At 39.7% G+C, this 25,710-nt stretch overlaps 1 protein-coding gene across 5 annotated transcripts in view; it reads right to left on the reverse strand.

Moving 5' to 3' along the window:
• The window catches only part of LOC109529218 (golgin subfamily B member 1-like), a 68,320-nt gene that overhangs the window by 8,029 nt on the left and 34,581 nt on the right, over nucleotides 1-25,710 (reverse strand). For 2 of the 5 annotated variants that reach the window (XM_019892492.1, XM_019892526.1), the window contains 10 exons: nucleotides 23,222-23,372; nucleotides 21,717-21,840; nucleotides 18,254-18,387; nucleotides 18,010-18,057; nucleotides 15,350-15,459; nucleotides 14,930-15,098; nucleotides 13,629-13,733; nucleotides 2,211-13,484; nucleotides 1,886-1,959; nucleotides 293-320 (listed from right to left, as the gene is read on the reverse strand). In XM_019892492.1, coding sequence (XP_019748051.1) covers nucleotides 293-320; nucleotides 1,886-1,959; nucleotides 2,211-13,484; nucleotides 13,629-13,733; nucleotides 14,930-15,098; nucleotides 15,350-15,459; nucleotides 18,010-18,057; nucleotides 18,254-18,387; nucleotides 21,717-21,840; nucleotides 23,222-23,372 — 12,217 coding nt within the window. The remainder of the gene's footprint in view (nucleotides 1-292; nucleotides 321-1,885; nucleotides 1,960-2,210; nucleotides 13,485-13,628; nucleotides 13,734-14,929; nucleotides 15,099-15,349; nucleotides 15,460-18,009; nucleotides 18,058-18,253; nucleotides 18,388-21,716; nucleotides 21,841-23,221; nucleotides 23,373-25,710) is intronic. The other 3 variants (XM_019892509.1, XM_019892501.1, XM_019892519.1) reach the window with 3 other exon arrangements.

Here is a 25,710-nt window from a genome sequence, read left to right on the forward strand (position 1 = left end):
AAACTAAACTAATAACTAGCCCCCTTAAAAAAAAAAAAAAAAAAAAAGAAATACATGATATGGTACAATATCTTCTATGAGGAGCTCACGAACACAATACAGGCTTGTACAGTTCACATCACAAGGAGTCCTTATGATACATTGCCCAATGAGTGGGGGTGAGTGGCCAACTGTCGTTTATTTATTTATTTTTGTGATAGTCGGGTCCCAGTTGGTTTCGGAAGCATCACGCAATGTGCGACAGCCCTGAGATTACATGCCACAGTCAAAACACGATAGTACACAAATTTACCTCGACTGGTTGTGTGCCTCTTTCAGACCTGCAAGCAGTAGAAAAACGTTAATTTGCTGACATTTCTTTGGTACACAAGCGTCACAATATGATTACTGCTGTGAGTATCCAACAGGTGGGAACATTGTAAACATGCTGGTATGTGATGCAGGAAAAACACAGATGTGATAGTTTTGCTCTTGACGGGGATGTGATGAACAACTGTTGACTACTGAAGGGAACTAAACCTGTTTCTTCAATTCAGATTTAGAGAAATTCCCAGTCAAACATCGGATATTAAATGAAGCCTAGTATGCCTTCAGAGCAAAAAAGACCATATCAATGGCACTGACTGCCACAGTTGAAGTAGCAAACACCCTGGACAAAAAGAAACATGCAATTGGTATATTTATTGATCTCAAAAAAAGTGTTTTATTCCATAAATCACGAACATTTACTCAATAAACCGGAGAAATATGGGATTAGAAGAATGGCTGGGATCTGGTCAAATAGTTATTTCACAGAACGAATAAGTTGCTATGGAATACCCACATCAGACATAAACATCAAACATTGATCAATGTTCCATACATCCATTATTCATATTGCAAAAATGAGCAGTGACACATGAGGCTCAATTTCTGGCACACACCAATAATCTGTTTCGTCAATCAAATTTACTGAATATTCATGACCTTGTGAAATATTGGACCTTTTTAATCTTACTGAAAACCCCTTATCAAATCACTACCAAATAATATACTGCTTCTTTTGGCCCTCGAGAGTGTTTATGGCATTGAGAGGCTTTGGAGATTTTGCACTGATCAGACATTGACATCCATTTGTTTTTGGTTTGGCTTTTATTCTAAAGTTGGCCCTTGGAGCGCGTTGATGACGTTCTAACGTTATGCATAATGCAAGGTGAACAGTCAATATAAGTTAGGGTACCAATTTGAAGGATGCAAGAACAGCCGATGCGAGTCCGCGCCACTATGCTGGATGCTAGCTAAGCCAACACTTATGATGGATAGACCCTCCCAGCCCCTCCAGGCAACCCTGACAGCACTGGGCAGCTCCTTCAGCCAGAGTCTGATACACCCGCGCTGCAAGAAGGAATTACCGCTGCTCGTTCCTGCTGACTGCTGTCAGGCTATTGAAAAGACGCACCTGAAAACCTGGACTCACCCCCACTCACCCATTTTAAAAGCCACCTTATGCAGCCTATATGCTTATATCTTAGATTTTATATTGCATTCTGTACGTACTGTGTACAGTTCATTTTTAAATTTATTTTGTGCTCGCAAATACTTTGTTTTTCTACTGTCTTCCCTTCAAAATTTTGCTGCTGTAAATTTTGAATTTCTCCATTGTGATAAAGGTTTTCTTATCTTATCCAGTAGAAACCACAAGTTTATAAACCTGACCGAAAATCACCCATATGTGGTGTTTTGTCACTGTCTGACGGATAGATGGATAGATAGATAGATAGATAGATAGATAGATAGATAGATAGATTTAAAACTCATTTAAAATATAACATTTTGACTGCTTGGGTTTAGTTCCCCTTCATGAGTATCCACTACATGCAAGTATTTCAAAAAAATTTTTTTTTACCTTAGAACAGCTGTTTCATTTGGCAAACTACTGGCTTCTACGTCTGGTGTCAGTCTAGGCCACAGCTCATTCATCTGCAAGACAAGCAACAGTAGACGACAAACAGCGTGTCGATTAAATGAATCTTGAACTCCCAGAGAACAGTCAACGTTATTGACAGCAGCTGATGTACATCACACCCGAACACCATGCAGAAGGTACATGTGGAATGTTGAAAAAAAGCAAATCTGACTTGACCCCACATGCCGAATGCAAAAGGAAACACTGTAAGGACGCTGAAGTGCAAGTGACAGCCAAAATCAAACCTGCAGATGACATTACTTACCGCCCCATGTTTTTCAATCTGGGAAGCGCTTCCTTTTGACTTTTTCTCATTCATGGTACTGACAGTTTTCAGGCCTGACCCTTGCCTGGATTCAATCACTCTCGTGGCCTCTGCCAATTCATCAACCAGCCGGTCACGATCATTTTGGAGGCTGGCCATGGATTTGGAGAATGCAGAGAGCTGCCTGTTGTAGGTGGAATTTTCCAGGTCAACCTGTTTCAGTTGCTTTTCTTTCTCTGACAGAGTTTTTCTTAGCTCGCCTAGCAACTTGTTGAGCTCTGCATGAGTGTTTTTGCTCTCCAAAGCTCTTAATTGGTCAACAAGGATCGCTCTTTCTTTGGTAAACATCTCCACATCAGATGTAGCAGCCTGGAAACCGCGCTGAACTTTGTTCAGAGCTGCCTGAGTCTCTCTGAGCTCTTCATCATACCTGTTTCGCAAGACCTTGAAGTCTTCAATGAGCTGGTCGCGGTCATTCTGCAAGGCTGCCATGGCTTTGCAAAGGGACTCATTTTGAGCCTTTGTGTCTCTGTTTTGCCTTTGGGCCTCCAACAACTGTTGCTCCGTTTCCAGTAGGCCTTTTGCTGTGACCCTTTGCTCAGCCCTCTCTTTCTCAGTCCTCATTAGCTCCGTCTCACGTTCACAGGCAGCCCATTCAGTATTGTGTTGGTCATCTGAATTAGCTAGTTTTTTGTCAGTTTCAAGCCGCTCCATTTGTTTCGTCAAGTCATTAATTTGGGTTTCCTGAGATCGAAGTGTTTGCTGAAGATCAATACATTCGGCTGTTTTAGTCGGCACAATTTGCTGCAGATCAGCAACCACTTTGCCCTCAGTTGTAGCCTTCTGACTCACCCTATCACTTTGCAGTTTTGTCACCTGCGCTCTAAGTGTAGAAAGATCCGCCTTCCTCACCTCTATTTCGTTTTGGAGAACTGACAGAGCTTCTGTGTGATCTTTTTCAGCTGCAGTCTTTTGCTTTTCAAGATTTTTTATGACATCCTCCTGCTTTTTTAGCAACACTTTTAACTGATTGTCTTTTAAGGATAAAACTTGATTCAAATCCTCTCTGTACCGAATGAGTTGGGCCCTGAGCATAGCATTCTCTGAATTTAGGTCATCCATCTGATGTAATAATTTCTTAATTTCATGTTTCAAGCCTTTGGTTGCACCACCTTCATTGTCAGGCGAGTATTCTTCACTTTTAAGTTCTGAATGGCTCTTTGCCTCGAGTATTCTGTATTCGGACATCAGTTGCTCTTTTTCCCTCTGTAAAGACACAAATGACTTCTTGACCACTTCCATCTTGGCTGACATCTGCTCTTTTTCCTGGACTGACCTGTTCAAGCTAATTTGCAGACTTCTGACTGTGGCCTCAAGTTCTCTGAACTCTTTATCGGCCTTTTGTCTTTGGTATTGTAAAGTTCTTAACCTGTCCTCATAGGCAGCTTCTTGGGACTGACAATTAGTCTGAAGCTGCTGAAGATATCCTAACATGTGGTCATCCCGACAGGACAAAAGAGAGGAGATCTCAGCATCTTTGCTTTGGAGTAGGGTTTTCATTTGTAGGGAAATTCCCTTTTGGGTCTCAAATTCGGCCTTTGCCTTGTCATTCTCAGCCCGCAAAACAAGCAGCTGTGAGTCTAAGTCAGCATTTATCTTTTCTGTCAAATTGCAATGAAGATGCAAACGTGAAATCTCATCTTCTTGGTCAGCAACCTGTATTTCAAGAGAGGTTTGGTCTTGTTCCACCTTTTTAACTTGAGCACCGAGTTCATTTACTTGCACGGTCAAACGTTCGACAGTCTCAGAGAGATCCACGTTGCTCGCACTCAGAACCAAGATCTGCCTCTGATGAGCAGCAGAAGCAACTGAATACATGCTTATGGCACTCTCCAGTCTCGATTTGGTTGATCGGAGATCATTCAGCTCTTTTTCGCTCACTCTCATACCCTCTAGCAATCTTTTCATGGCAGAACCTTGTTCGGTGAGCTGGTTATCTTTCTCCTGCAAGGCGTTGAGGTACAAATCATTCCAAAGTTTTGCAGCGTTTGCCCCATGAGGCGTGGATGACAAAGCAGACAGTTTTGCTTCATTAGTCTCCAACGCTCGCTTTAGAAACTTCATCTTCAGATCTTGAGAGTTCATTTGTTGCGTTAGCTCAGTGACTTTCTGACTCTCTTTATCATTCAAATTCTTGAGATCATCTATCTGTTTCTGCAACATCACGTCATTGTCCTTAAATGAGTTGAATTCTTTTTCAACTGTAGATTCCTTTAATTTGGTTTTCTCTTCGGACCTAACATGTTCAAGAGAGAGTTTAAGGTGGTCTCTTTCCAACTGAAGTTTTCCAATTCTCTCTGTGGCCACCTGGATGTGAGTCTTGCACGCGATCAAATTGGCTTCAACTTGTTTGTTTTGCTCTTCAACAACAGAGGTTTTATCAGAGCATTTATTCAAATCTTTTTTCAAGTTTTCACATGCAAACTCTGAGGCTTTCAAAGAGCTCTCCAAATGCAAAATGTGCTCTTGGTATTTAATGCAGTTTTGTTGCAACTGATTTATTTCTTGATGTTTTTCTTTCAGAAGCTCTTGCAGCTCTTTATTGGTGTTCTTGGACCCTTCCTCGCCTCGCTGCATAGCCTTGAGCTTATTCTCAAAGTCTCGGACTAATTTAAGATGCCCATCCTCTTTTTCTTGGCGAAGTGTGTCATTTATCTCCTTGCTAATTGTAAGCTGAGAAGACAGCTGCAAGTTTTGGGCTTGCAAAACACTGATGGATTCAGAAAGGGCATCGATTTTTTTAGAACTGTTGAGGACCACGGTTTCCAGGTACTCATTTTCATTTTTTACCTTGTCTGAAGACTCTTGAACATTTTCTAGCTCCTCTTGCAGAAGACACTTATCATCCTCTAAAATTCTAACCTTCTCATTGAGACTGATGGTTTCTTGGTTGTGCAGCTTCATCTTATCTTTAAGATCATGAATAGCATCGTCTTTTCGGCGCAGTTGCATTTCATGATCATTGTGTAGTTTTTCAATTCTTTCCGAAAGAGATTTATTTTCTTTCTGCAAAACATGACAGCTTTCAAGTTGAGCACTAAATTCAGCCTCCTTGGACTCAATCTGGGCAGTCAATGAACCGTTCACACTTGGTGTCTCATCAAGTTTATGCTGCATGCTCTTTCTATAAGAGCTCGATTCCATGCACTGTTTTTCTAATGAATGACTAGCTTGAAGCTTTTCAGTCAGTTCTCTGTTTTTAACCTGCATATCTGCGATCTGATCTTTACAAGCCTCCAGTGCTGACTTGAATTGTAGAATTTCGGTCTCGCAGTGTTGATTTGTCTTTGTCAGCTCACATATTGCCATTCTGTGGGCTTCATTGATCTCAGCCAGTTCTTTTTTAATGCTATCATTTGCTTGCTGCAGACCTTCAATCGTGTGTTGTTTTTCTTCTGAAAAAGTCTGCATTTTCTCTTTCAGTCTTTCGTGTTCTTCCTCCACTTGCTTCGCTTGGCCCTGCAGAATTTCCATCTCGGTATCAGATTTGTGCAATTTTCTCAGGGCTTCCTGTCTATCGCATTTGGCCCCTTCCAAAAGTTGTCTCATCTTGTCCATTTCTGTGCCTACATTCTCATATGCTTGTAAAAGGGTCTCATAGTCTTGCTTAAGTTCCGAATGCCTTGATTTCCATTTGGTCAGCTCCTCTGTCTGAGAGTCTTTCAGAGATTCCAGCTGGCAGGAAAACGCTTGCTTCTGTTGGGTGATATTCTCTATGGTTTGCTTCAAGCTTTCACATGCGTCTGCTAGACAACAATTCTCATGACAGATACGATCAACTTCCGATCTAAGCTTCTCTTTATCAGTATTAATACATTTCATATTGATCTCCAGGTCTACATTATGTTGTTTTAGTCTTGAAAATGAGGATTCTAGGGCAAGACATTCAGCTTCCTTTGTGTTGATGTTTGCTGACAGATTTCCAACTTGCTCTTTCAAAGATGCATTTTCCTTCATGAGTTCTTTCCTTGAGACTAAAGCTGCTTGAAGTTTCTTCGTTAGGAGGGTCATTTTATGATGGCTGTCCTCATCACTGACTTTGTCACAATCTTGCGATTTATGAAGATGGTCGATTTCTCGTTTCATCTTCATAATGGAAGCCTCATGGTCCGAACTAAGCTGTTGCAACTGCAAATGAAGTGCAGCGATCAGCTCATCCTTTTCTGACATTGCAGACTTAGCATCCTGAGGTTTCTGAGCTGTTTTCATGTCTTCAGCCCATCTATTCGCAGAGCTTAACTCCTCTTCCTTCACATGCTCTTCCTTGATGGACCTTTCAGCAATCTCTTCATATATCAGCTCTTTGACATGGTGGCACTGGTTCAGCTGTGCATGAAGTCTACCTAACTCTGTCCTGAGGTCATTCATTATTCTCAAGGCATTTTCATTGTCTTTCTTCAATGAGACCATGTCTGTTTCTTTTTCAGTACAGTCCAACTGTGCTTTTCCAAGCATCTTAGTGAAACTGTCTTCCTTCTCACACAGCAGTTGCTGTGCCTCTGTCAAAACACTCTGAAGAGTTAACACTTGATCCAAATGAGTCTTATTTTCTTCCATTGTGTCTTGACACTTTTCACCATTTGTTTTCAGCTGACCTTGCTTCTCCTGTTTGAACAGGACCTCAACACCTTTAAATTTTTCTTTGGATTTCTCAACCAACACTTTCTCTTCTTTTATTGCACTCTGAGTTTGGAGATTTGAGGCCAACGCTTCTGCGCTTTCCTCCTTTAAGATGAGAGCCTTGTCTTGAATTTCCAATTGTTTTGGCAATTTTGATAAAGGATAGCAATCTCTTTCTCTTTCTGCCAGGGAAGTCTTTAAATATTGCACAGTTGCATCCCTCTCTTGAACGAGGTGTCTTAAAATTTTCAGTTCATCTAAATTAGACAATGAGGTTCTCTGGAGTTGTTCCAGTTCCGCAAGACTCTGATTATATTTTAACTGGATGGCAGTGAACTCATTTGTCTGCTGATAGTGTTGCTCCAAGAGAGCATTATACTCGTCTTTCAGTTCATTGAACCCTTTGGTTGATTGTTTTTCATTGTCTTCAACTTTCTGCAGCGTCTCTTGTCGTGCTAGTGATGCAGCCAGGGTCTTGTTCTCGAGCATTGTCTTTTCTTGCTTCATTTGTGTCCGCTTGTTCTCTAACACATCAGCATTATCAATGGAGAAAGCATCTTTAGATTGATCTGTACATCCTGTGATTTTATTCTGAAGCTCTTCCACATTTTTCATTAGGCTCTTCTTATCTCGTTCAAAACTATCTTCTTGCTCGGCAGCCCTTGCCTGAAGCTGGTGGATTAGGATGCTTTTCTCATCGAGTTGCTGCAACATATCAGCCAGGCAACTTTCTTTTTCACTCACTGTCGATTGTAAAACCTTTGTTTCAGATTCCAGCTGTTCAGCAAGTTTTTCCGTTTGCATTTTGTGATAATGGAGCTCCCGTTCTTTATCGAGGCATTTCTTTTCCAGGAGAGAAATCCTTTCCTCATACACTTCTGCGGCAGACTGTGCTTGTGTTGTTGCTTCCACAAGTTTTTCTTGTAAACGTGAAACATCATGATCATTGTTGACACCAGCATATTTTTTTTCAAACTCCTCCACTTTTTTCAACAGATCCTTTCGAACAAGGAGAGAGGCTTTAAGTTTTTTCTTGATTGTATCATTGTCTTTAGAAATCCTTGCAATCTCACATTTTAGGTCAGTGTTTTCTTGAAGCAGCCCAAGCTTTTCTGAAGTCTGAGTTTCATTCTCGCTTAGGGAACATGAATTACGTTCCTCTAGCGGCAGAGAAATCTCCTTAGACTGCCTAGTGGATGAGTGGTAATCTTGTTTGATCATGGCGAGTTGTTTTGATAGGTAAGCATTTTCCCCATCAAGTTTCACTCTGTCATTTAAAGCAGACTCCATGATTTGGGAAATGGATGCATCCTTTTCTTTTAACTGCTGACTGAGCCCAATGAGTAACTCCTTTTGATGACTTATCTGAATGGTCATTGAGTTGATTTGATCATCTTTTGTTTTAAGTTCGCCATGTAAAGACGAGTGTTCGAGAGAAGCTTCTGTCACTTTTTGTGTCTCACTCTTCAGCTGACTTTGTAAATTTTCAATTTTCTCCTGTAAAAGGGAAATTTCTTGACTTTTTTTTAAATGACTCTTATTTTCTTGATCAATTGAATTTTGCATTTTTTCCAAATCTGCTCTTGTACTATCCAACTTATTTTTCAAAGCATCTATCTCAGAGTAATGACTTGCCTCAACTTGTTTTATTAATTGATGTAAATGTGATGTGTCCTCACGTGAAGGAGCGAAGACAGCGGCTTCAGCACCACTGAATTTTGCTGCAAGTTGTTCTACCTCCCATTCTGCAGCCTTAAGAGTCTGTTGCAAATTTTCCGTCTCATTATCCTTTTCCTTGACTAATGCCATGACCTTTTCGAGTTGCACCCTAGATGTTGATGCCTCAAACTCTTTTGCACTGAGCAGATCAGAACCTTTGCTAATAGCGGAGAATGCTTCAGCCAGTTTTTCTTGCAAACTGTCTAGGTCCTGTTTTAAAACATTCACCTTATCGTCTTTAGATGCAATTTCCTTTTCAACCTTACTCAACTGTTCTACCAGTAAGGTCTTATCATGTTTTTCTCTGTCTAGAACGAGGAGCCACTCTTTTTCAGTGTCCTGCAGAATTTGCTCCATTTTATGAATGCTACCTTTTAATCGAGAAATTTCCTCATCTTGAGCACTAACCTTTGTTTGAAGGCTCTCCTTGTCACACACCATTTGCTGGATGCTTTCACTCATGCTGCTGGTCTGCTGCTCCAACTGAACCTTGAGCTCCCCCTGGGACTCGCAAATTTGATGATGTCGCCTCTCCAGCTCTTCCTTCTCTGCAAGATGTTTTCTAATATCCTCGATTAAGCGTGCATTTTCATTGCTGACGGCTGTGAGAGAGCTCTGATGCTCTTCCTTGGCCAAATTGATCTCTTCATGAAGCTTCTTGTTTTGCAAGTCAAGTTTCTGTATTTCAGAAATCAGGTGAGATGTATGTTTGGCTTGGGCTGTGTACTGATTGTTAATAGCATGTAAAGACATTTCTCTCTGCTCCAGATTTTCTGTCAATGCGTTCATCTGCGCCACAACTTGAAGATGTTGAGCTTTTAGTCTTTCTATTTCAACTTTCATTGGATAGACACTTGTTTGATGTGAGGCAAACGCGTCATCCTTTTCCTTTGACAGCTGGGAATTCAGGTTCTGTGTCTTCTCGAGTTCACGTTGGATTGCAGACAGCTCTTCTCTCAAAGCTTCTATCGCGGTCTTTGCTGTGTCGCGTTCATCTGATAGGGTCTGAAGGGTCAACACTTCGTCGGTCCTTTGGGACAATTGCTTTCTCAGATCCTGCAAATCCTCCAAATTGGCGGCGTATTTTTCTTGCAAGTCAATGAGGGCACTTTGCTTTTCTTCAGCTGACATTTTGTGTTTGGAAACGTCCGATGACAGCATCTGCATTTCACTTTGTAACTGTGACACTAACTCTGTGCTTTCCATGAACTGAGTTTTGAAGAGCAACAACTCATCGGCCGTTCGCTGTAAATCTTCAAGAGATTGCGATTGTTCCATAAGACTACAGTCTCGTTCTTCCAAGGCCTTTTTGAGATTTTTTGTTTCTACTGTTTGCATTTGGAGAGTACTGTTGATCTTACAAGAATTTTCTTCAAGGTGTGAAATTTGTGCTTTTAGGATTTCACACTCTTTTTCTTTGTTTTTTAAATTAACGTTCAAAGTTTCATTCGCAAGCGTGACATTTCGTTGATCTTCAAGACTGGACTGCTCTTTTTGCTCCAATATATTTTTTAATGTTGTTGACTCTGAAGTAAGAGTTTGAACTTGATCTGAAAGTTTGCAAACAGAATCTCCAAGCTCTGTAACTTGAACCCTTAAACTAAATGTTTCATTATCTTTCTGTTTCAGCTGCTCCTCCTGCTCAAAAATCCTACCTTTAAGTTCTTTCAGGGAGTCATCTTTTCCTTGGACGGTTAAACTAAGACAGTCCTTCTCTGACCGTGCAGTTTTGAGTTGGAGTTTGCTCTCATGAACTGCAGTTTTTAGGTGCGCAAGTGCTTCCTGTGATTTGGAAAGCTCAACAAAAGATTTCTGAAGCTCAGATTTCAATCTTACATTCTGATCATTTAGTGCTTGAATGGCATCTTTAAAATCAATGACCTCAGCTTTCATTTGTTCATTCTCTTGTTTGAGTCGAGAATTTTCTAAAGTGAGCGTCACTACAGAATCCTTTAGGGTGGCAATTGTAATCTGCATCTCTGCTAAGTTGTTGTTCACGGCTAGAAGTTGACTCTCAAGTTTAATCACGCATTGACTGCGTTTACGGAGCTCTTCTTTCTGGTTTTCAAAATCACTCGTTACATCTTGTAACATGTGTTCCTTTTGTTCTAACTGTTGCTTTGCCTCGAAGCATTCTTGCCTGACTGACTCAACCTTGCGTTGCATCTGCGACACGAGGTCCTTCTGCAGCTTGACTTCATTCTGATGAAAAAGACACTCATCTGATTTCTGCTGAAACATTGTGTCCTTCTCCATTAGCCCCGTCTTTAGGACAGACCCCTGTTCTTGAAGCATAGATATTGTGTCCTGTAACTGCAGTTGTTGGACCTGCTGGGCCTCCAAGAGAGATTTCGTTTTGAACAAAATGTCTTCTTTCTCAGCCATTGAGAGGTTTAACTGACTAATTTGATTTTTTAGGTCATTCACTTGCTCTTGCAATGTTTGAATCCGCTGTTCCCTTTCACTCAGTGTTTCAGAAAGCGTACTACATTCATTTGTTTTCTCAAGCAAGCATTCTTTGTTTGACATTTCCTTTTCCTGGAGGACCTGCTTTGCATTACTTACGGAACCAATAAGCTCATTTTTTTCATTCAGAAGAGTATTAATTATCTTCTCATCATTTGTAACTTGTACCTCAAGTTTAGAATTCTCTTCTTTGAGCAGATTAGTCTCAGTTTTTACTTCCAAAGCCAATGAAATGTTGTGTGCCAACTCCTTTTGTAGTCGTTCATTCTCTTCTGTGAGACTAGTTATTGTCATGCTAAAACTGGAGTTCTGCTCAAGAGTGACTTTAAGCTGTCTGTCAAGGTTTGAAACAATTTGTATTTTCTCATCAAGCTCCTTTTCTCTGGATTTGACAACTGTGTGAAGTTGTTGGTTTTCCTCCGCGATTGTCTGCATTTCAGCTTTCAGGGTTCTCAGCTCAGTTGCACTGGAGTCTGCTTCGGATTTGAGTTTTTTGGACTTTTCTTCCATTTCATTTATTTCATTTTTTAGAGCTTTCACAGTCTTCTTCACACCATCAAAGTCATCTTTGTGTTTTTGGCACTGGTGAGCCATATTTTCCATCATCCTTTCTCTTTCTTCCAGATCCTTGCAAAGCTGAGAGCGTTCGGAATTCAGTGATTCCAATTCCACTTGGAGCTCAGATACAGAATTCTTATGAGAAATTATTTCATCCCGCAACCGATGACACTCTTCCTGTTTTTCCTTCAAAGTTGTATCCTTCTCCAATAGCCCAGACTTCAGACTGCAACCCTGTTCTTGAAGAAGAGACAATGTTTCTTTAAGCTGCATTTGCTCACTTCTTTGAGCCTCCAATTCTGCTTGAAGATCGGAGGCAAACTGCTCTTTTTTTCCTACTGTAACGCGCAACTCATCTAGCTCAGAACTGGAGCTCTGTAATTGCCCTTGCAGTTGTGTGATGGCATCCTCTTTCTCCCTAAGTAACTGTTTGAGATGACTACACTCATTTGTTTTGGCCAGGACAACCTCGTCGTTTGAGAGTTTGCTTTGCTCAAGAAGTCTTTTTAAATCGCTAGCTTGTAAAATTAAATCTTCTTTATTTTTTTCCAATTCGTGAATCATACTGTTGTTTTGTAAATGTTGCGATTCCAATGTGGATAATTTGGCATGCAAAGAATCTCTTTCAGATGTCATTTCTGATACTGTCGCTACCGTTTCAGCTACTTCCAGTCCAAGTTTTTCATTTTCCTTTGTTAAGTTTTGTACTTGGTTCTTTAAATTGTTGTTCAGTTCAAGAGCAGATGTCAACTTGTCATTAAGTTGGTTTCCATTCAGATTCTGGAGTTCAAGGTTTTCAGTGAGATTTTTAAGCTTTTCTTGCAACTGCTGTTTCTCAGATTCCATGTGTGTGAAGCGGTCCTTCATTTTGGAGATATTTTCAATGCCGTCATCAAGTTCTTTGCGCAATTTCTTATTTTCAGATTCTCTCACTTGTAATTCTGCATTATAGCTCTGTCTCTCATCCATTGCCTGTTCAACGTTTGCCTTCAGTTGGTTTTCCAGAGATGCTATGATTTCCTTGCATTTCTCCATTTCTTGTTGAACATTGTCCTCACTCTGTGCTCGGTCCTTTAATTCTTTGGACAACAACTCTATGTCATGATTGAATTTTTGCACTTGGGACAGGAGTTTGTTCTTTTCATCCTTGACAGTTTTCAATTCATTTTCATATGTCTCTTCTTTATTAAGAATATTTTTCTCATTGTTTGTATTTATTTCCTTGAGCTGCAAAATGAGTGCATCAGACTCGTGTTGCTTTTGGGTAGCTAAGTTCAATTGTTCCTTTAGAGAAGTGATAAGTGCTTCACCTTCCGAAATTTGAGTGTGATGGCTCACAATCTGTTTCTGAGTTTTAGACTGGAGGTTCTGAATAGATTTTTTATCCTCCTTGGCCTGTTTTATTAGGCAGTCCATCTCTGCTACTTTAGATTTATTTTCTTCTTTGGCCTTGTCTAACTCCATCTCAACATCTTTTAGATTGTCAACAAGCTCAGCCATCTTACTATTAAGGGCTTGCTGATCTGCAGTCTGCGAGTCTCGTAGAATTGCAGCCTCTCGATGTGCTTTTGTCAGTGCATTTTCTACTTGAACTATGTTTTCTTCTTTGAGTCGAAGCTCTTGTTTGAGAAATGTAATTTGTTCTGTAGACTCCAACATGTTGCTATTGAGTACTTTGTCTTTTTCCAACAGAGTTTCTTTCAGACTATCAATCTCTCGCTCACAACTTTGAAGATCATGAATAAGTTGGGCTCTTTCTTCCAGGTGGGTGGTGTTTAACTTGTCTAATTCCTCATTTGTTTGGTCAAGCTCAGATTGTAATGTGTCTAAGATGATGTCTTGCTTCTGACTCTGCAAAAAAAACAAAAAAAAAAACAATCAGATAAAGTATCAAGAGGATGGGATGATTTTGACTTTTTTCACTCGTAAAAGCAAAAAAATAAAGCTGCCAAAATTGGTTAATCTTATCTCAAAATAGATTAGAGTGAAGCACACCTTGTCTCTCAGCCCACTCATCCTCTGTGTGAGGTCAATGACCTCTGCTTTTAACTCAGAGCAGCGATTTTCTGAGATACTGCTTTTCTTGGAAACACTCTCAAGCTGAGGATAAGAAATTAGACAATTAGACCAACCCATATCAAGCCAACAACACTACTAAACAACACGAAAGACGGGCATAAACTTTCAGGAGAATTGGATTGGATACAACTTTATTGTCAAATGTGCTGTAACATACAGCACAGATGAAATTTCTTCCCTCTCAAGACAACATAAAACAAGAGGAGCCGCTGCAGGTGTCCGTGCCGCCATCAAAAGAAAGTTAAAGAATGACAAAATGATACATAATAATAGGTTTAAATGGGGCACACTGTGAAAATTTGAGTTCTTACTGGCTTTTAAACAAATAGTTGAGTCTCTGTAGTGATCAATGTGTAAAAGGATATAACCACGTGACCTTCAGGTTCATGTTTTTAAGAACAGCCTATAGACCTGCCTTTTCATATAAACTTTCCATTAGCATTTCCTCATTTTACCTATTTTCTCATGCTACCCTTTCTTTACACTTGTCACAACTAGGATTTTACTCCATTTCATCATTTATTGTGAATGGTTGTGTGTCTATTTGTGCTTTGCGCGTGGCTGGTGACCAGTTCAGGGTGTAACCTGCTTTTGGCCCAAAGACAGCTGGGAGCAAAAGCGGTTCGGAAAATGAATTCATTGTATATATTCTGTCCTCATGTTGCTTTTATGTTCCGAGGTCTGTTTGACATGTTTTTATCATTTTAGTCTTACTAATATCATTTAGTATGAGCCCTCTGCACCGGGACCTGTGGCAGGCCATGGGATCAGGGTTCGCCATGCGTGCAAGCCCTTCTGTGCCGGTGCACCAGGTGCACCTTGCTGGTGGCCTGTTGCTGCGGTCTGATGTCTGGTCCTGGTGCAGACAGTTCTCTGAGATGATATTTCCTCCCCAGGATGTTCTGGACGCACTCTCAGGTTTATTTGGTCATTATGGTTTTATTCCTAACCTGTGTGCATGTGTTTTTGTGCATTTCTGTGTCCCATTAGGCAAATAGATGACAGGTAGATTTTAGTCCACGTAGAGTACTTTTGAGCTGCATTCTGTGCATAAAGGGCACTATATAAATTGACTGACTGATCTATTGAGTTGGCCTTGAGGAAAAATAATATTGATGGATGGCTCGGTATTGGACTTGAAACAGGTTTAATTTGCGCAGTATGCATGCCCAGCTTTGTAAACAAAACAACAACAACAAAAGATTGCCAACTCTTACTGTTTGCTCAGTCTGAAGGAGTTTGTCAGACATCTGCTTGTACTGAATCTCTTTTTCACTCAAAGATTCTTTGAGTCTGTTGATAAGCTCAAGTTTTTCCGATGTCTTGGCTAAGGTGTTTTCCTTCTCAATGAGTGAGCTTTCCAGGCACTCTTGTGTGTCACTGAGCCTAAAAACAATAATCATAAGAAGGACTATTACATTTCTAAAATGAATCGTAAATACCTGCTTCCTTGTAAAACAGCAATGTTTTCACTTAAATTTCCAAAACTTTAAATATTAGTTGTCAGTTGACATACTGTAACTGACCACCAATCACAAATAATGTAATCTATTCATCTACAAAACAGCACTAGAAACATTGCAATCTTAAAACCAAGTTGAGGGTGGGCATCCATTTTAATCACTGGAATAACCTACCGCTTAAGTTGTTCATTGAGACTGCTAACCAGCAGCTGATGCTTTTCTGCTTCCCTATTCTGCTGACTACGCACACTGGCAAGTTGGGTCTGTAATTTTTCGGTCTCGTTCTGTAAGGACAGAAACATTACCGGTAATCAATACAGTCAGGATTTAAGTAACTTAAAGTCCTGGATGTACACATGTGGACAAAACTTTTGGTGCCTCTTGTTAGTGAAAGAAAAAGCCACATTGGTCACAGAAATAACTTGAATCTGAAAAAAGTAATCAGTTAGATGGAAATAAACCAATAATAATCAGACATTGCTTTTTCATTGTGGTTTAAGAGTATTCTTTAACAAAACAAACACACTCATGAAACAGGTTTTGGTAAAAATGATGGTACCCTTTATATTTTGCTGCACAACCTTTTGGCAATCACTGCAATCAAATGATTTGTGTAACTTTAAAAGAAATGCCTGCACCTCTCAGTGAGTTATTTTCGCACACGAGTAAACGGCTCCAGTTGTCTCACATTTGACGGGCATTTTCTCCAGACAGCTTGTTTCAGCTCCTTCCACAGATGCTGCTTCTCGGTCTGGTGCTTCAACAGTATGCTTATCTGACAGTACTTTGTTTTGAAAAACACCAAAACAAAAATATTACAATTAACTGTTTTTTTGAATAAATGTACTTGTTTTGCAACTCCAACTTAAAAAAAAAATAAAAACAATAATTTACAGAAAAACTAAATGATTTGAACAAATCATTATTATACTGGGAAACATTAGGCAAAGAATTTAGTGTAAAAGGCAAGGCAACTTTTATACCCACGGCAACTGAATGTACTTCACACAACCTAAAGTACAACATCTAAAAGCATTCACAAACCTGAAAACATTCACAGCCCAGAGAGAACAAAACTAGCTTATTAAAATAAAATGATCCTGATTCTCTGAAGTTGTTAATGGTATGATGGAACACAGATGAAGAAATCCCTAAATTCCTTGCAACTGTACATTGCGCAACATTGTCCTTTTTTTCTCACGCAGTTGTTTACAAAGAGCTGCACCTCGCCCCCTCTTTGCTTGTGAATGACTGAGCAATTCAGGGAAGCTCCTTTTATACTAAATCATGTTCCCAGTTAGCCTATTCACCTGTGGGATGTTCCAAGCCGGTGTCTGATGAGTATTCCTCAACTTTCTTCGTCTTTATTGTCACATATCTCAGATTTTTGAAAACATATTGTCGCTATAAAATTCCAAGCCAATGATTATTTGCTAAAATCAATAAAGTTTTATCAGTTTGAACATCAAATATCTTGTCCTTTGGCCTCCTCTGTTTGTGACTCATTAAACGTTTGACTCTTTGTATCATATCTTTTCTACGGGTACCATAATTTTTTTGTCCAGGCTGGTTTCATGAGTTTCTTTTTCTAAAATAATTCTCTTGATTTACAATGCAAAATCAACGTCTAATTTTCAATGGTTAGTTTTCAATAAATTTTCAGTTATTTCTTTTGTCAGATACAACTTATTTCTCCGACCACTGCTGGTTTCTCTTCTTGGTAATTACGAGGGGCATTCAATAAATAAGGTAACATTTTCACCATAAGAATTTCTAATACAGATAGCTTACTTTCTTTTTTTTTTCCCCCCAACATAGTCTCCCAGCACTGTCACACACTTTTCCCATCTGTGCACAAGCTTCCATATTCCTTCAGCATAAAAATCTTTGGACCGATGTCTCAACAAGTTACTTACAACACTTTTAACTTCATCACTTTAAAAACTTCGTGCCAATTATTGTGAACTGCTGAGGCAGGTCAAGAAAGACATAAATAACAAAGGCGGGGTCTTTTCTTTGGCATTTGACTCAGCATGACTCAGATTTGATCTTAGTTTTAATGTTTGGTGCTTTCGAACATCTTTGTTTCTGATTTATTGCTTTCTTGTTGTATATGTTAGTTGCTCCATGTACAGCACTTTGTATGTGGCAATGGCTGTTTGAAAGTGCTCTATAAATACAGTTGAGTTGAGTTGAGTTGAGAATCAGTCAGAAGGAGTCATCTTGAATCATGACAAAATGAGGCCTCACACAGCAGCCCAAACGGTGCAGGCCATCAGCGAGCTGGGCTGGGATCTGCTCCCTCAACCCCCTTGTGGCCCAGAACTTGCCCCTTCAGACTTTCACCTGTTTGGTCCCTTCAAAGCATTCACGAGAGGCACAAAGTTTGAAAGCTGGGATAGGAAAAGTGTGTGACAGTGCTGGGAGACTACGTTGGGGGGAAAAAAAAAGTCAGCTTCTATCTGCATTAGAAGTCCTTATACCGAAAAATTCACCTCATTTACTGAATGACCCTCATACTTTATGTGTGTTTAATTACCACTGCACACAGACGTCGATGACCAAAAAAAAAGTCGTAATGACCTGTTATTGTCACAAGTTGGAAAATTGGTCTGTAGAACATTATCATTAAGGGGATGCAATTTCCCCATTAATTTTTCAAGTGCGTCAGATTACCACAAGCAGTAACGCAGAGACCAAACATTGGACTTTCTTTGAACACTGTTCACAAAACATGCAATGTTATATTCATGGTTAAACACACACGCCACACCATTAGTAGTCACCGCCAGAGGTGCTATCCAGCGCACACATAGGTCAGAGACCTAACACACCTGAGGGATGCAGTTTGGCTGCTCATCTTCATTTACATCAAACGTCACCTGTGTTAGAGGGGTTTGTTTCGATATCCCAGTAATTAGGGGCAGGGACATCCAAATGAGTTAGCACTTATTCATCAGTGGGTAAATGTTTGTGTGTTAGTGAACATTATGCTTTACAGGGGGGACATGGTTTGATGTCTCTCTAAGTCTTTAAGATCAGAGTTTGAAGTCACATGTGGGTGAAGGATGAGACTACCTGTAAGGTCTCAATGCGTGCCTGCAGCTGTAGACGATCTTCAAGACCTTGACAGCGCTCTTCTAGGCTCAGTATCTGCTCTTGTAATTGATTTCTTTCCAGCTCCAGCTCTTCCACAACAGTCCGCACACCACCTTTAATTTTCAGGAAGAAAAACAAGCAGAAAGAAATGTCTCTGCTCAGTGTATACAATCTCATGCCAGTCTACAAATTATACACATATAAAATAGTACATTTACGTTACATTCTTAAGTTAACATTTATTCATCAATGCCGTTCTCATTTGGGGGTTTTACGTAATTGTTGGACCCATTCTTATTACCGGGTTGCTTGACTAGACAGCGAACATTGCCAATGATTGTGATGACTTAAACAAGAAAAGGTCATTTACAGTGCGTTATTTACTGCACGTAAATGCTTTGAATCATCACCCCATCACCTCACAAAGAACATCCAGTAAATACCAAAGGCAGTTTTTAAATGGCGAGTTAATCTTTACTACCGTATTTTCCGTACTAAAAGACGCACTGGATTATGAGGTGCACCTTCAATGAATGGCTATTTTGTAAATTTTTTTCATATATTAGACGCTTCGCACTAAAAGGCGCAATCTACAATGCGTCCACTAGATGGTGCTACGCTCCTTCCATTCAACTCGAGAGGCGTCAGTTCAACTTGAGAGGCGTTCATGACCGCCTCTGAAAAATGTAAATTAACTATTTCTGTACTTAAATGAAACTACGAAAATTTAAAATAATGCATCAAAACAGAAAATCAAGTGAGGAAATAAAAAAATAAATTCTATATCCCCCCTACAGAATTTATTTTGTGATTTCCTCACTTGATTTTCTTCGTGGTTTCATTGAAGAAAGAATTAATTTACGTTTTTCGTAGGCGGCCATGATCGCCTCTCGAATGGAACGGAAGAAAGCACGGAGACGGACAAAGACGTACAGTACCTGTACTTGCTGAGACTGTGAAAACCATTAATAAAGTCTGCGTTTAAAAAAATAATAAAACAACAACCACAGCTCTCATTTTTTCAACAAACTCAGGTGTGTCTTTGTCCGTCTCCTTCCCTTCTTTTCTTCCGGTCAACTCGAGAGGCGTTCATGACCGCCTCCGAAAAACCCAAAACCCATTGGCATTTCCTTTATCGTGGCTCCAACAGTACGATCAGATAAGATAAGAAAACCTTTAATAGTCTCACAATGGAGGAATTCACACTTCACAGCAGCAAAGTTATGAGAGGAAGAAGTAGAAGAACAAAATAAATAGGAGCTGCTGGACAGGCAGCCACTCTCGCGGCGCCATCTTGAAGTCAAAATAACACAACAAGATGTCAAGTTGTAGTTATTTATTGCTTTATTGTGTATTCACAAATGATGAAATCACAATATAAATTCTGTAGGGGGGGGCTATAGAATTTATTTTGTGATATCCTCGCTTGCTTTTCAGTTTTGATGTATTATTTTCAATTTTTGTAATTTCATTGAAGTAATCGTGAGTTTACGTTTTTCGGACACGGTCTTGAACGCCTCTCGAGTCGAACAGAAGAAAGCACGGAGACAGACAAAGACGTACCTGTATTTGTTGGATTGGATTGGATAAACTTTATTGTCAAATGTACTGTATGTGTAACATACAGCACAGATGAAATTTCTTCCCTCTCAACATAAAACAAGAGGAGCCGCTGCGGGTGTCCGCACCGCTATCAAAAGAAACTTGTTGAGACTGTTTGAAAAAATTAACACCACAGCTCTCCTTTTTTCGGAGCTGCAACACAAACGTATTTAATAAAGCAGCGACACAGTTCACTGAACCAACAGCAAGTTACAACATTGGAAGCATGTCTCCAGGAAGGAGCCATCTTGGAGTCGACATATTACCGTAATGACCATACAAAAGACGCACCGGATTTTAAGGCACTCGATGAGCTTTTAAGAAAATGGAAGACTTTTTGGTGTGCACTATAGTGCGGAAAATACGGTAACTTGAAAAATGAAATATTTGTGTTGTGTTGTATTATTTTGTTATTATGTTATTATGACTTCAAGATGGCGCCGTGAGAGTGGCTGGCTTTCCAGCAGCTCCTGTACTTTTGGTTCTTCTACTTTCTTCCTTTCATAACTTTGCTGCTCTAAATTGGGGATTTCTCCATTGTGATTCTTATTATTCTTAAACTATTTTCATCGATCGATCTATCTATTTAGCATCGTTTTTGTTATGTATTTAAAAATCTGTGACTTGTTTAATAATGTCTTTGACAAATTGTTCTTTAATTAGGCATCCCAAGAAAATGTATCATCAAACCTGTGTTGATATCTGAGCTGAATATCAGTGATCTAGAAAGGATAAAAGAAATATAGAAAAAAAAACTTTCCCAGAGAAACAGCTAACTTCCTATGAAAAGCTCAGAGCAAACTTCTACCACTCCCATCTATCTACAATGACTTTTTGGCCAGATGCATGAGTATGTTTAATCGATCTTAAAATTGGTTGCTACTCTTATCAAGTCAAGTCAAGTCAAGTGCAACTTTATTGTCAAATGTGCTGTATGTTCAGCATAGATGAAATGTCTTCCCTCTCACAACAATCCAGTCTTTGTCACCCCCCACACAGGAGGGCAGCTTTGCCTAGCCTAAACAATGTGCTGTTAACTTTCCATTTGTGACTCTACGGTTTTAACTGTAATGTCTTGCCAGTGCTAGTTAATTAGTGTCGGGCAGAACCCTTTTAGGTTACAACTGGTTCCTGCTAATAATCACCACTAGATGGCATAGGAACACTGACAGAGAAACAACTCAATGGGGAATATAAAAAGAGACTGTAACTCCATGTATAAGGTGATTATAGGGCACACTGTCGGCTTTTGAGAAAATGGAAGGCTTTTAAGTGCGCCTTATAGTGCAGAAAATATGGTAATTTTTTTCCCATGCCCACAAAATTCAATTGGGTCATTTGAAGCATGTAGTGTAAATTCAGTGCAAAAAAATGCAATCAATGGAGGGGGGGGTAAGATGGGAACTATATTGCAAAATACAATATAGGCCAAAAGTTTGGATCCGGTTTTATTCAAAAGCATGAGAACGTGTGTCCAAACGCTTTGACAGGTTGTGTAGATAATTTCAGCAAAGTTCGGTGCATTCACAATACTAACCCCAACAAACCAGTCAGTTCAACCAGCATGCACGTTGTGATGAAAATGCAAAAACATGAATGTGATCATTTGATTTAGTTGGACAATTTTCACAAAATGAACATTATTCTTCAAATCTTCAAAAGTAAGGCTTGACAGATGGTGGAAAGGCAAAAACAATCAACAAGTACAAAAAAATGAATACAGTACAACAAAAATCAAAACATCTCCCAGTATTTATAATGTAATGAAAAACAAAAGACTGACCCAAATGTGAGGACAACCAGGTGCATGCTGGTATAAACTGTCTAGCAGTTCTCCCACCTGTGCCAGATGTACTGTACTCAGGCCACCAACCTCCCATATTTTCTCCCTCCATTGGAGTGGTGCTCTCCAAGGTGCTGTGGTAGTCCTGGAATGGGGCTTTTCCATCAAATTCAAAATCCTCCTATGAGTAAAAACAATTCCATCAAACAGATGACATAAAACAACTACTGTACCTTTTAAGGAAGAAGATATTCTAAATCTCGCAAAAACAATCTCTTTTAGAGTAGGGGCTATTGTAGAAGTTGAGTTGTTGGTAACGCATAGATTATGTCTACATGTCGTATGTCTTATGGGCAATTTATAATTCATTGCTTGAGGTGCTAATGTTTGAGTGCAAAACAAAAACCTGCACACATACCAATATGCATCTCACAATAATTGCAGGATGTTGAAATGCGGAATGGAGAGCAATAAAAAGCAGATAAAACGATCAAAGTATCATGATTTTGTAGAACAAACGGGGTTGGATATAAATGTCGGTAAGTAGTCGAAAGTGAAATACAGCTGAGAAACATTTGAAAAAGGGTATTATGGAGCAGCGTGACGGGATTGTGCTCGCAATGTCTCAGCACTGACATGGCAAATTTGAACTGGATTATTTAGAACAACGGTCCGCGGACCGGCACCGGTCCATGGGTCATTTGGTACCGGGCCACACAGAAACAATAAATAACTTACATTACTTCCATTTTATTCATTTCAGAATTTGCAAGACGTTTTATTTTGAAAAATTACCGGATTCTCTGTGACATCCATCTACAGTGTGTCACTCTTGACGCAGTTCAAGGCGCGCTTCTCGGTTACGTGATAGGCTACCGCTAAAATGAAACCCAGAAGCTCGCAAAATGAGTAAAATAAAAACAAACGTCTTTGGAAAATTTCTTTGGGAAGTGGAAAAGGCCCAGCCAGGAGACAGAAGAGGAGTCTACGACTTCCAAGAAAAAGGCTACATTTAATAGACAGCATCAGGAGTTGGATTTATCTCAATGGGAGAATCCCACACACCAAGCCCACTCTGCATAATATGCAGAGTGGGCCGTACTTTTCATGCACTTTGTATTTGCATTGTATCTTATTTTGATGGCACATTTAAACTTTGCCATAGTGACTAGACAGTGTTGTGGCAAGATAGGACGTTCCTCGTGTCATGATTCGTGTTTATTATTATGATTAGAAAATACCACAGTTTTCATGCAGGTCATATTAAATGTTGTTGTATTTAATCGAGCCTTAAAGGGCTGTCCCCGAAAATATTGTCTGATATTAAACCGGTCCATGAGGCAAAAAAGGTTGGGGACCGCTGATTTACAATATACAGTATGTGAAAGGATTTTATTGCCACAGATAATATACGTTGGTGTTGCTGCTCTTTGTTCAACTTAATTCTCCCAAAAGAATTCTTTAGTGAATTAAAATGTCATAGAACACCTAAACACATGATATGAGTTGGTATAGCTAAAGAGAGAAGTGCAAACTCACAGAAATGTGCTGTATGTGCCTACCTGCACGCTTCTTTGGGCTGGTCCAGCCAGCTTCTTGGCCCTGTGTTGGCTGAGGCCCTGAGCTTGAGCCAGTTCCTCCTCCAACTCCTGCTGCCGAGTGGCCAGTGCTGAATCGGAGCAGCCAGGAAAGAACCAGTCATCCTCAATCAGTTTTGTGCCACAGGGATAAGGGTTGGATTGAGGATGTAGGTATGGATGGGAAATGGCATGAAATAGGGTTTGGATAAAACTAGCTAAGACAAGAAGATGGTGATCGCAGATGGTGGTTGTAGCGGGGAGAGGGAGATTGCCTTTAGAACTGTTTTATTTTAAACAGTGAATGCAGTAAAAGACAAAATAATGGAGGCATGGACTGAGTGAATATCGAGAAAGAAGAGGAACAATGTGCTGAAAGAATGTGGTCGGAGCTTGCATGTTTAGATTGGGAAGAAAAAGTTCACTTTCTTCAAATATTTGGGAGATGAGAGAAGAAAATTGACCGAAGGCACAAAGTACAGACCAATTTTCAAAAAATCTTCATGGAAGTCAATCATCATGATCGTTGACTAAAGTAAGGATTCTTTGATTGCAGTCGAGATTTTCATTTTGTTAGACAGGATGAAAGATCCTCCGGGTGGCTATTTTTCAATCATGTACAAAGCATGTTCCCATCCGTTTTGTGACAACAGGCTGACAGTGTGTAAGCAGAGGGGGCAGCTCATAGCAAGAGAAGTCAACAGTAGAATGGACATAAGGAAATTACTTAGGATGTTGGAATATAATCGCAGGAAATGAAAAAAAAAAAAGAAGTGAAGCGAAAGGCCCATCTTACAACCTTGTTCACGGATATGTGCAAGCACTACCTCATAGAATGATTGCTATTGACAATAACAACTATTTTTGTTTGGAAAACACAAAAAATGAATTTAAATAAATAAATACATAAAATGAAACGAATAATCGTGGCCAGAAAAAGGCCCAATCAAAATACTGTATGTGGTTGTCCAACTTCTGTTCAGTTCAAGATCTCTTGAAGAGCTCTGATGTCTTTTGTTGCTTTTGCCATTGTTTTGTCTCATTGGTGTTTATTGTCCTTCATTTGGACCCATTGTGGACTGTTTTTAGTGTATTTGCCTCGACATTCGTCAAAGGAGAATAAAGTTACTTGTGTTTTGTTAAAAGAGGTTGGACGCAGTCTTATTTATCTTAAAGCAGACGTAGGAGCCAGCCAAATCTATTGTTTCCACTGCATGGTAACCACATGACCGGGACGCTTCATATAAAAAAGCTTCACATTGCTCACTCTCATAAAACTGCAATCAAAGTTTAGGTGAGCATCTCTAGTTATCTTTAGTTATCTATGTTTTGTGATGAGCATAATGTTTCGGTCGCCAGAGGTACTCCTTACATCTTACTGTCAAAACACTCACTGCCCATAAAATCCAAAATATAGGTTTCTCCACGAAATAAAGATGAACACCGGGCCACTTTGTAACATATTTCTCCCACACTGTAATCCCATAGGGATTGGAAAATTGTTTCCATTTGGGAGTGTTAGTTTCCATGTGTCTGAGCATTCACCCAAACTCCCTGAGTATTCCTCAGACGACAATGAACAACATCAGAAATGCACACGGCGGCAAAACCAGGATCTCATCTGTCCAAAAGCTCAGATCATAACATGTTACAAGACGCAGGTAAGTTCCCCCCAAAATTCTCAAACCACCTACATATCAAAATTGAGCATGTCATTGAATAGATTTGTGACCAATTAAAGTAATTTGTAAGAATTGGGAAAGGACCTTCGTCGTAAATCAGCCCTACTTGACTTGTCCAAAGTCAATGTAAATAAATGTGAAGTTTGTAATAATCACAATTGTTCATACATTTTGGCTTCAGTATTTGCTGTCTAATAATATCAAAACTACGATCAAGTGGAGAGTGACAGGGGTGATGTTTTTCATCACAATATGTGAGTAGCAGTGATGTGTTCCTCGAGCCGGTCCTTGGCGATCGGCAGTTTGAATAGCGTGTAAAGTCTTTCTGTAACAGTGGTGTCTTTTATGTAGTTATTTTTGCACAGTCGTCACGTTTGTGCGGTGGCACTAGAATGTTTGTTTGAACCAAGTAATTTGCGTTACAGCTGGAGTCAATAATGCCGGCACTTCACTTCCGGGTTTGGCCGTTGGGATTTGGAGTCCTTTTGCTCGATTCCAGTACATAACTTGCTGAATGCTTTCTCATGTTTGGAATAATGAATATTGATAATACATAGTTTAAAATCATGGTTAATTTAATTTTTTTTTTATTATTATTTTGAAGTTGAAGGTATTAAATTAATTAATGTAGTATTAGTGGGAGTGGTAATCATAGTAGTACTCAGAGAAAGTTTAGAGATCAGCCATCTCGTTACCTCCGCGTCCCGCGTCCGAGACGCAAAATTAACCCACAGGACGCACAGTTCCAAACAATGTGCGTTTTTGGGACGCAAGGAAATTTCTCAGTCAAAA

The sequence above is a fragment of the Hippocampus comes genome, unplaced genomic scaffold, assembly GCF_001891065.2.
Source record: "Hippocampus comes isolate QL1 unplaced genomic scaffold, H_comes_QL1_v1.1 scaffold198, whole genome shotgun sequence".
Classification (NCBI taxonomy): domain Eukaryota; kingdom Metazoa; phylum Chordata; class Actinopteri; order Syngnathiformes; family Syngnathidae; genus Hippocampus; species Hippocampus comes.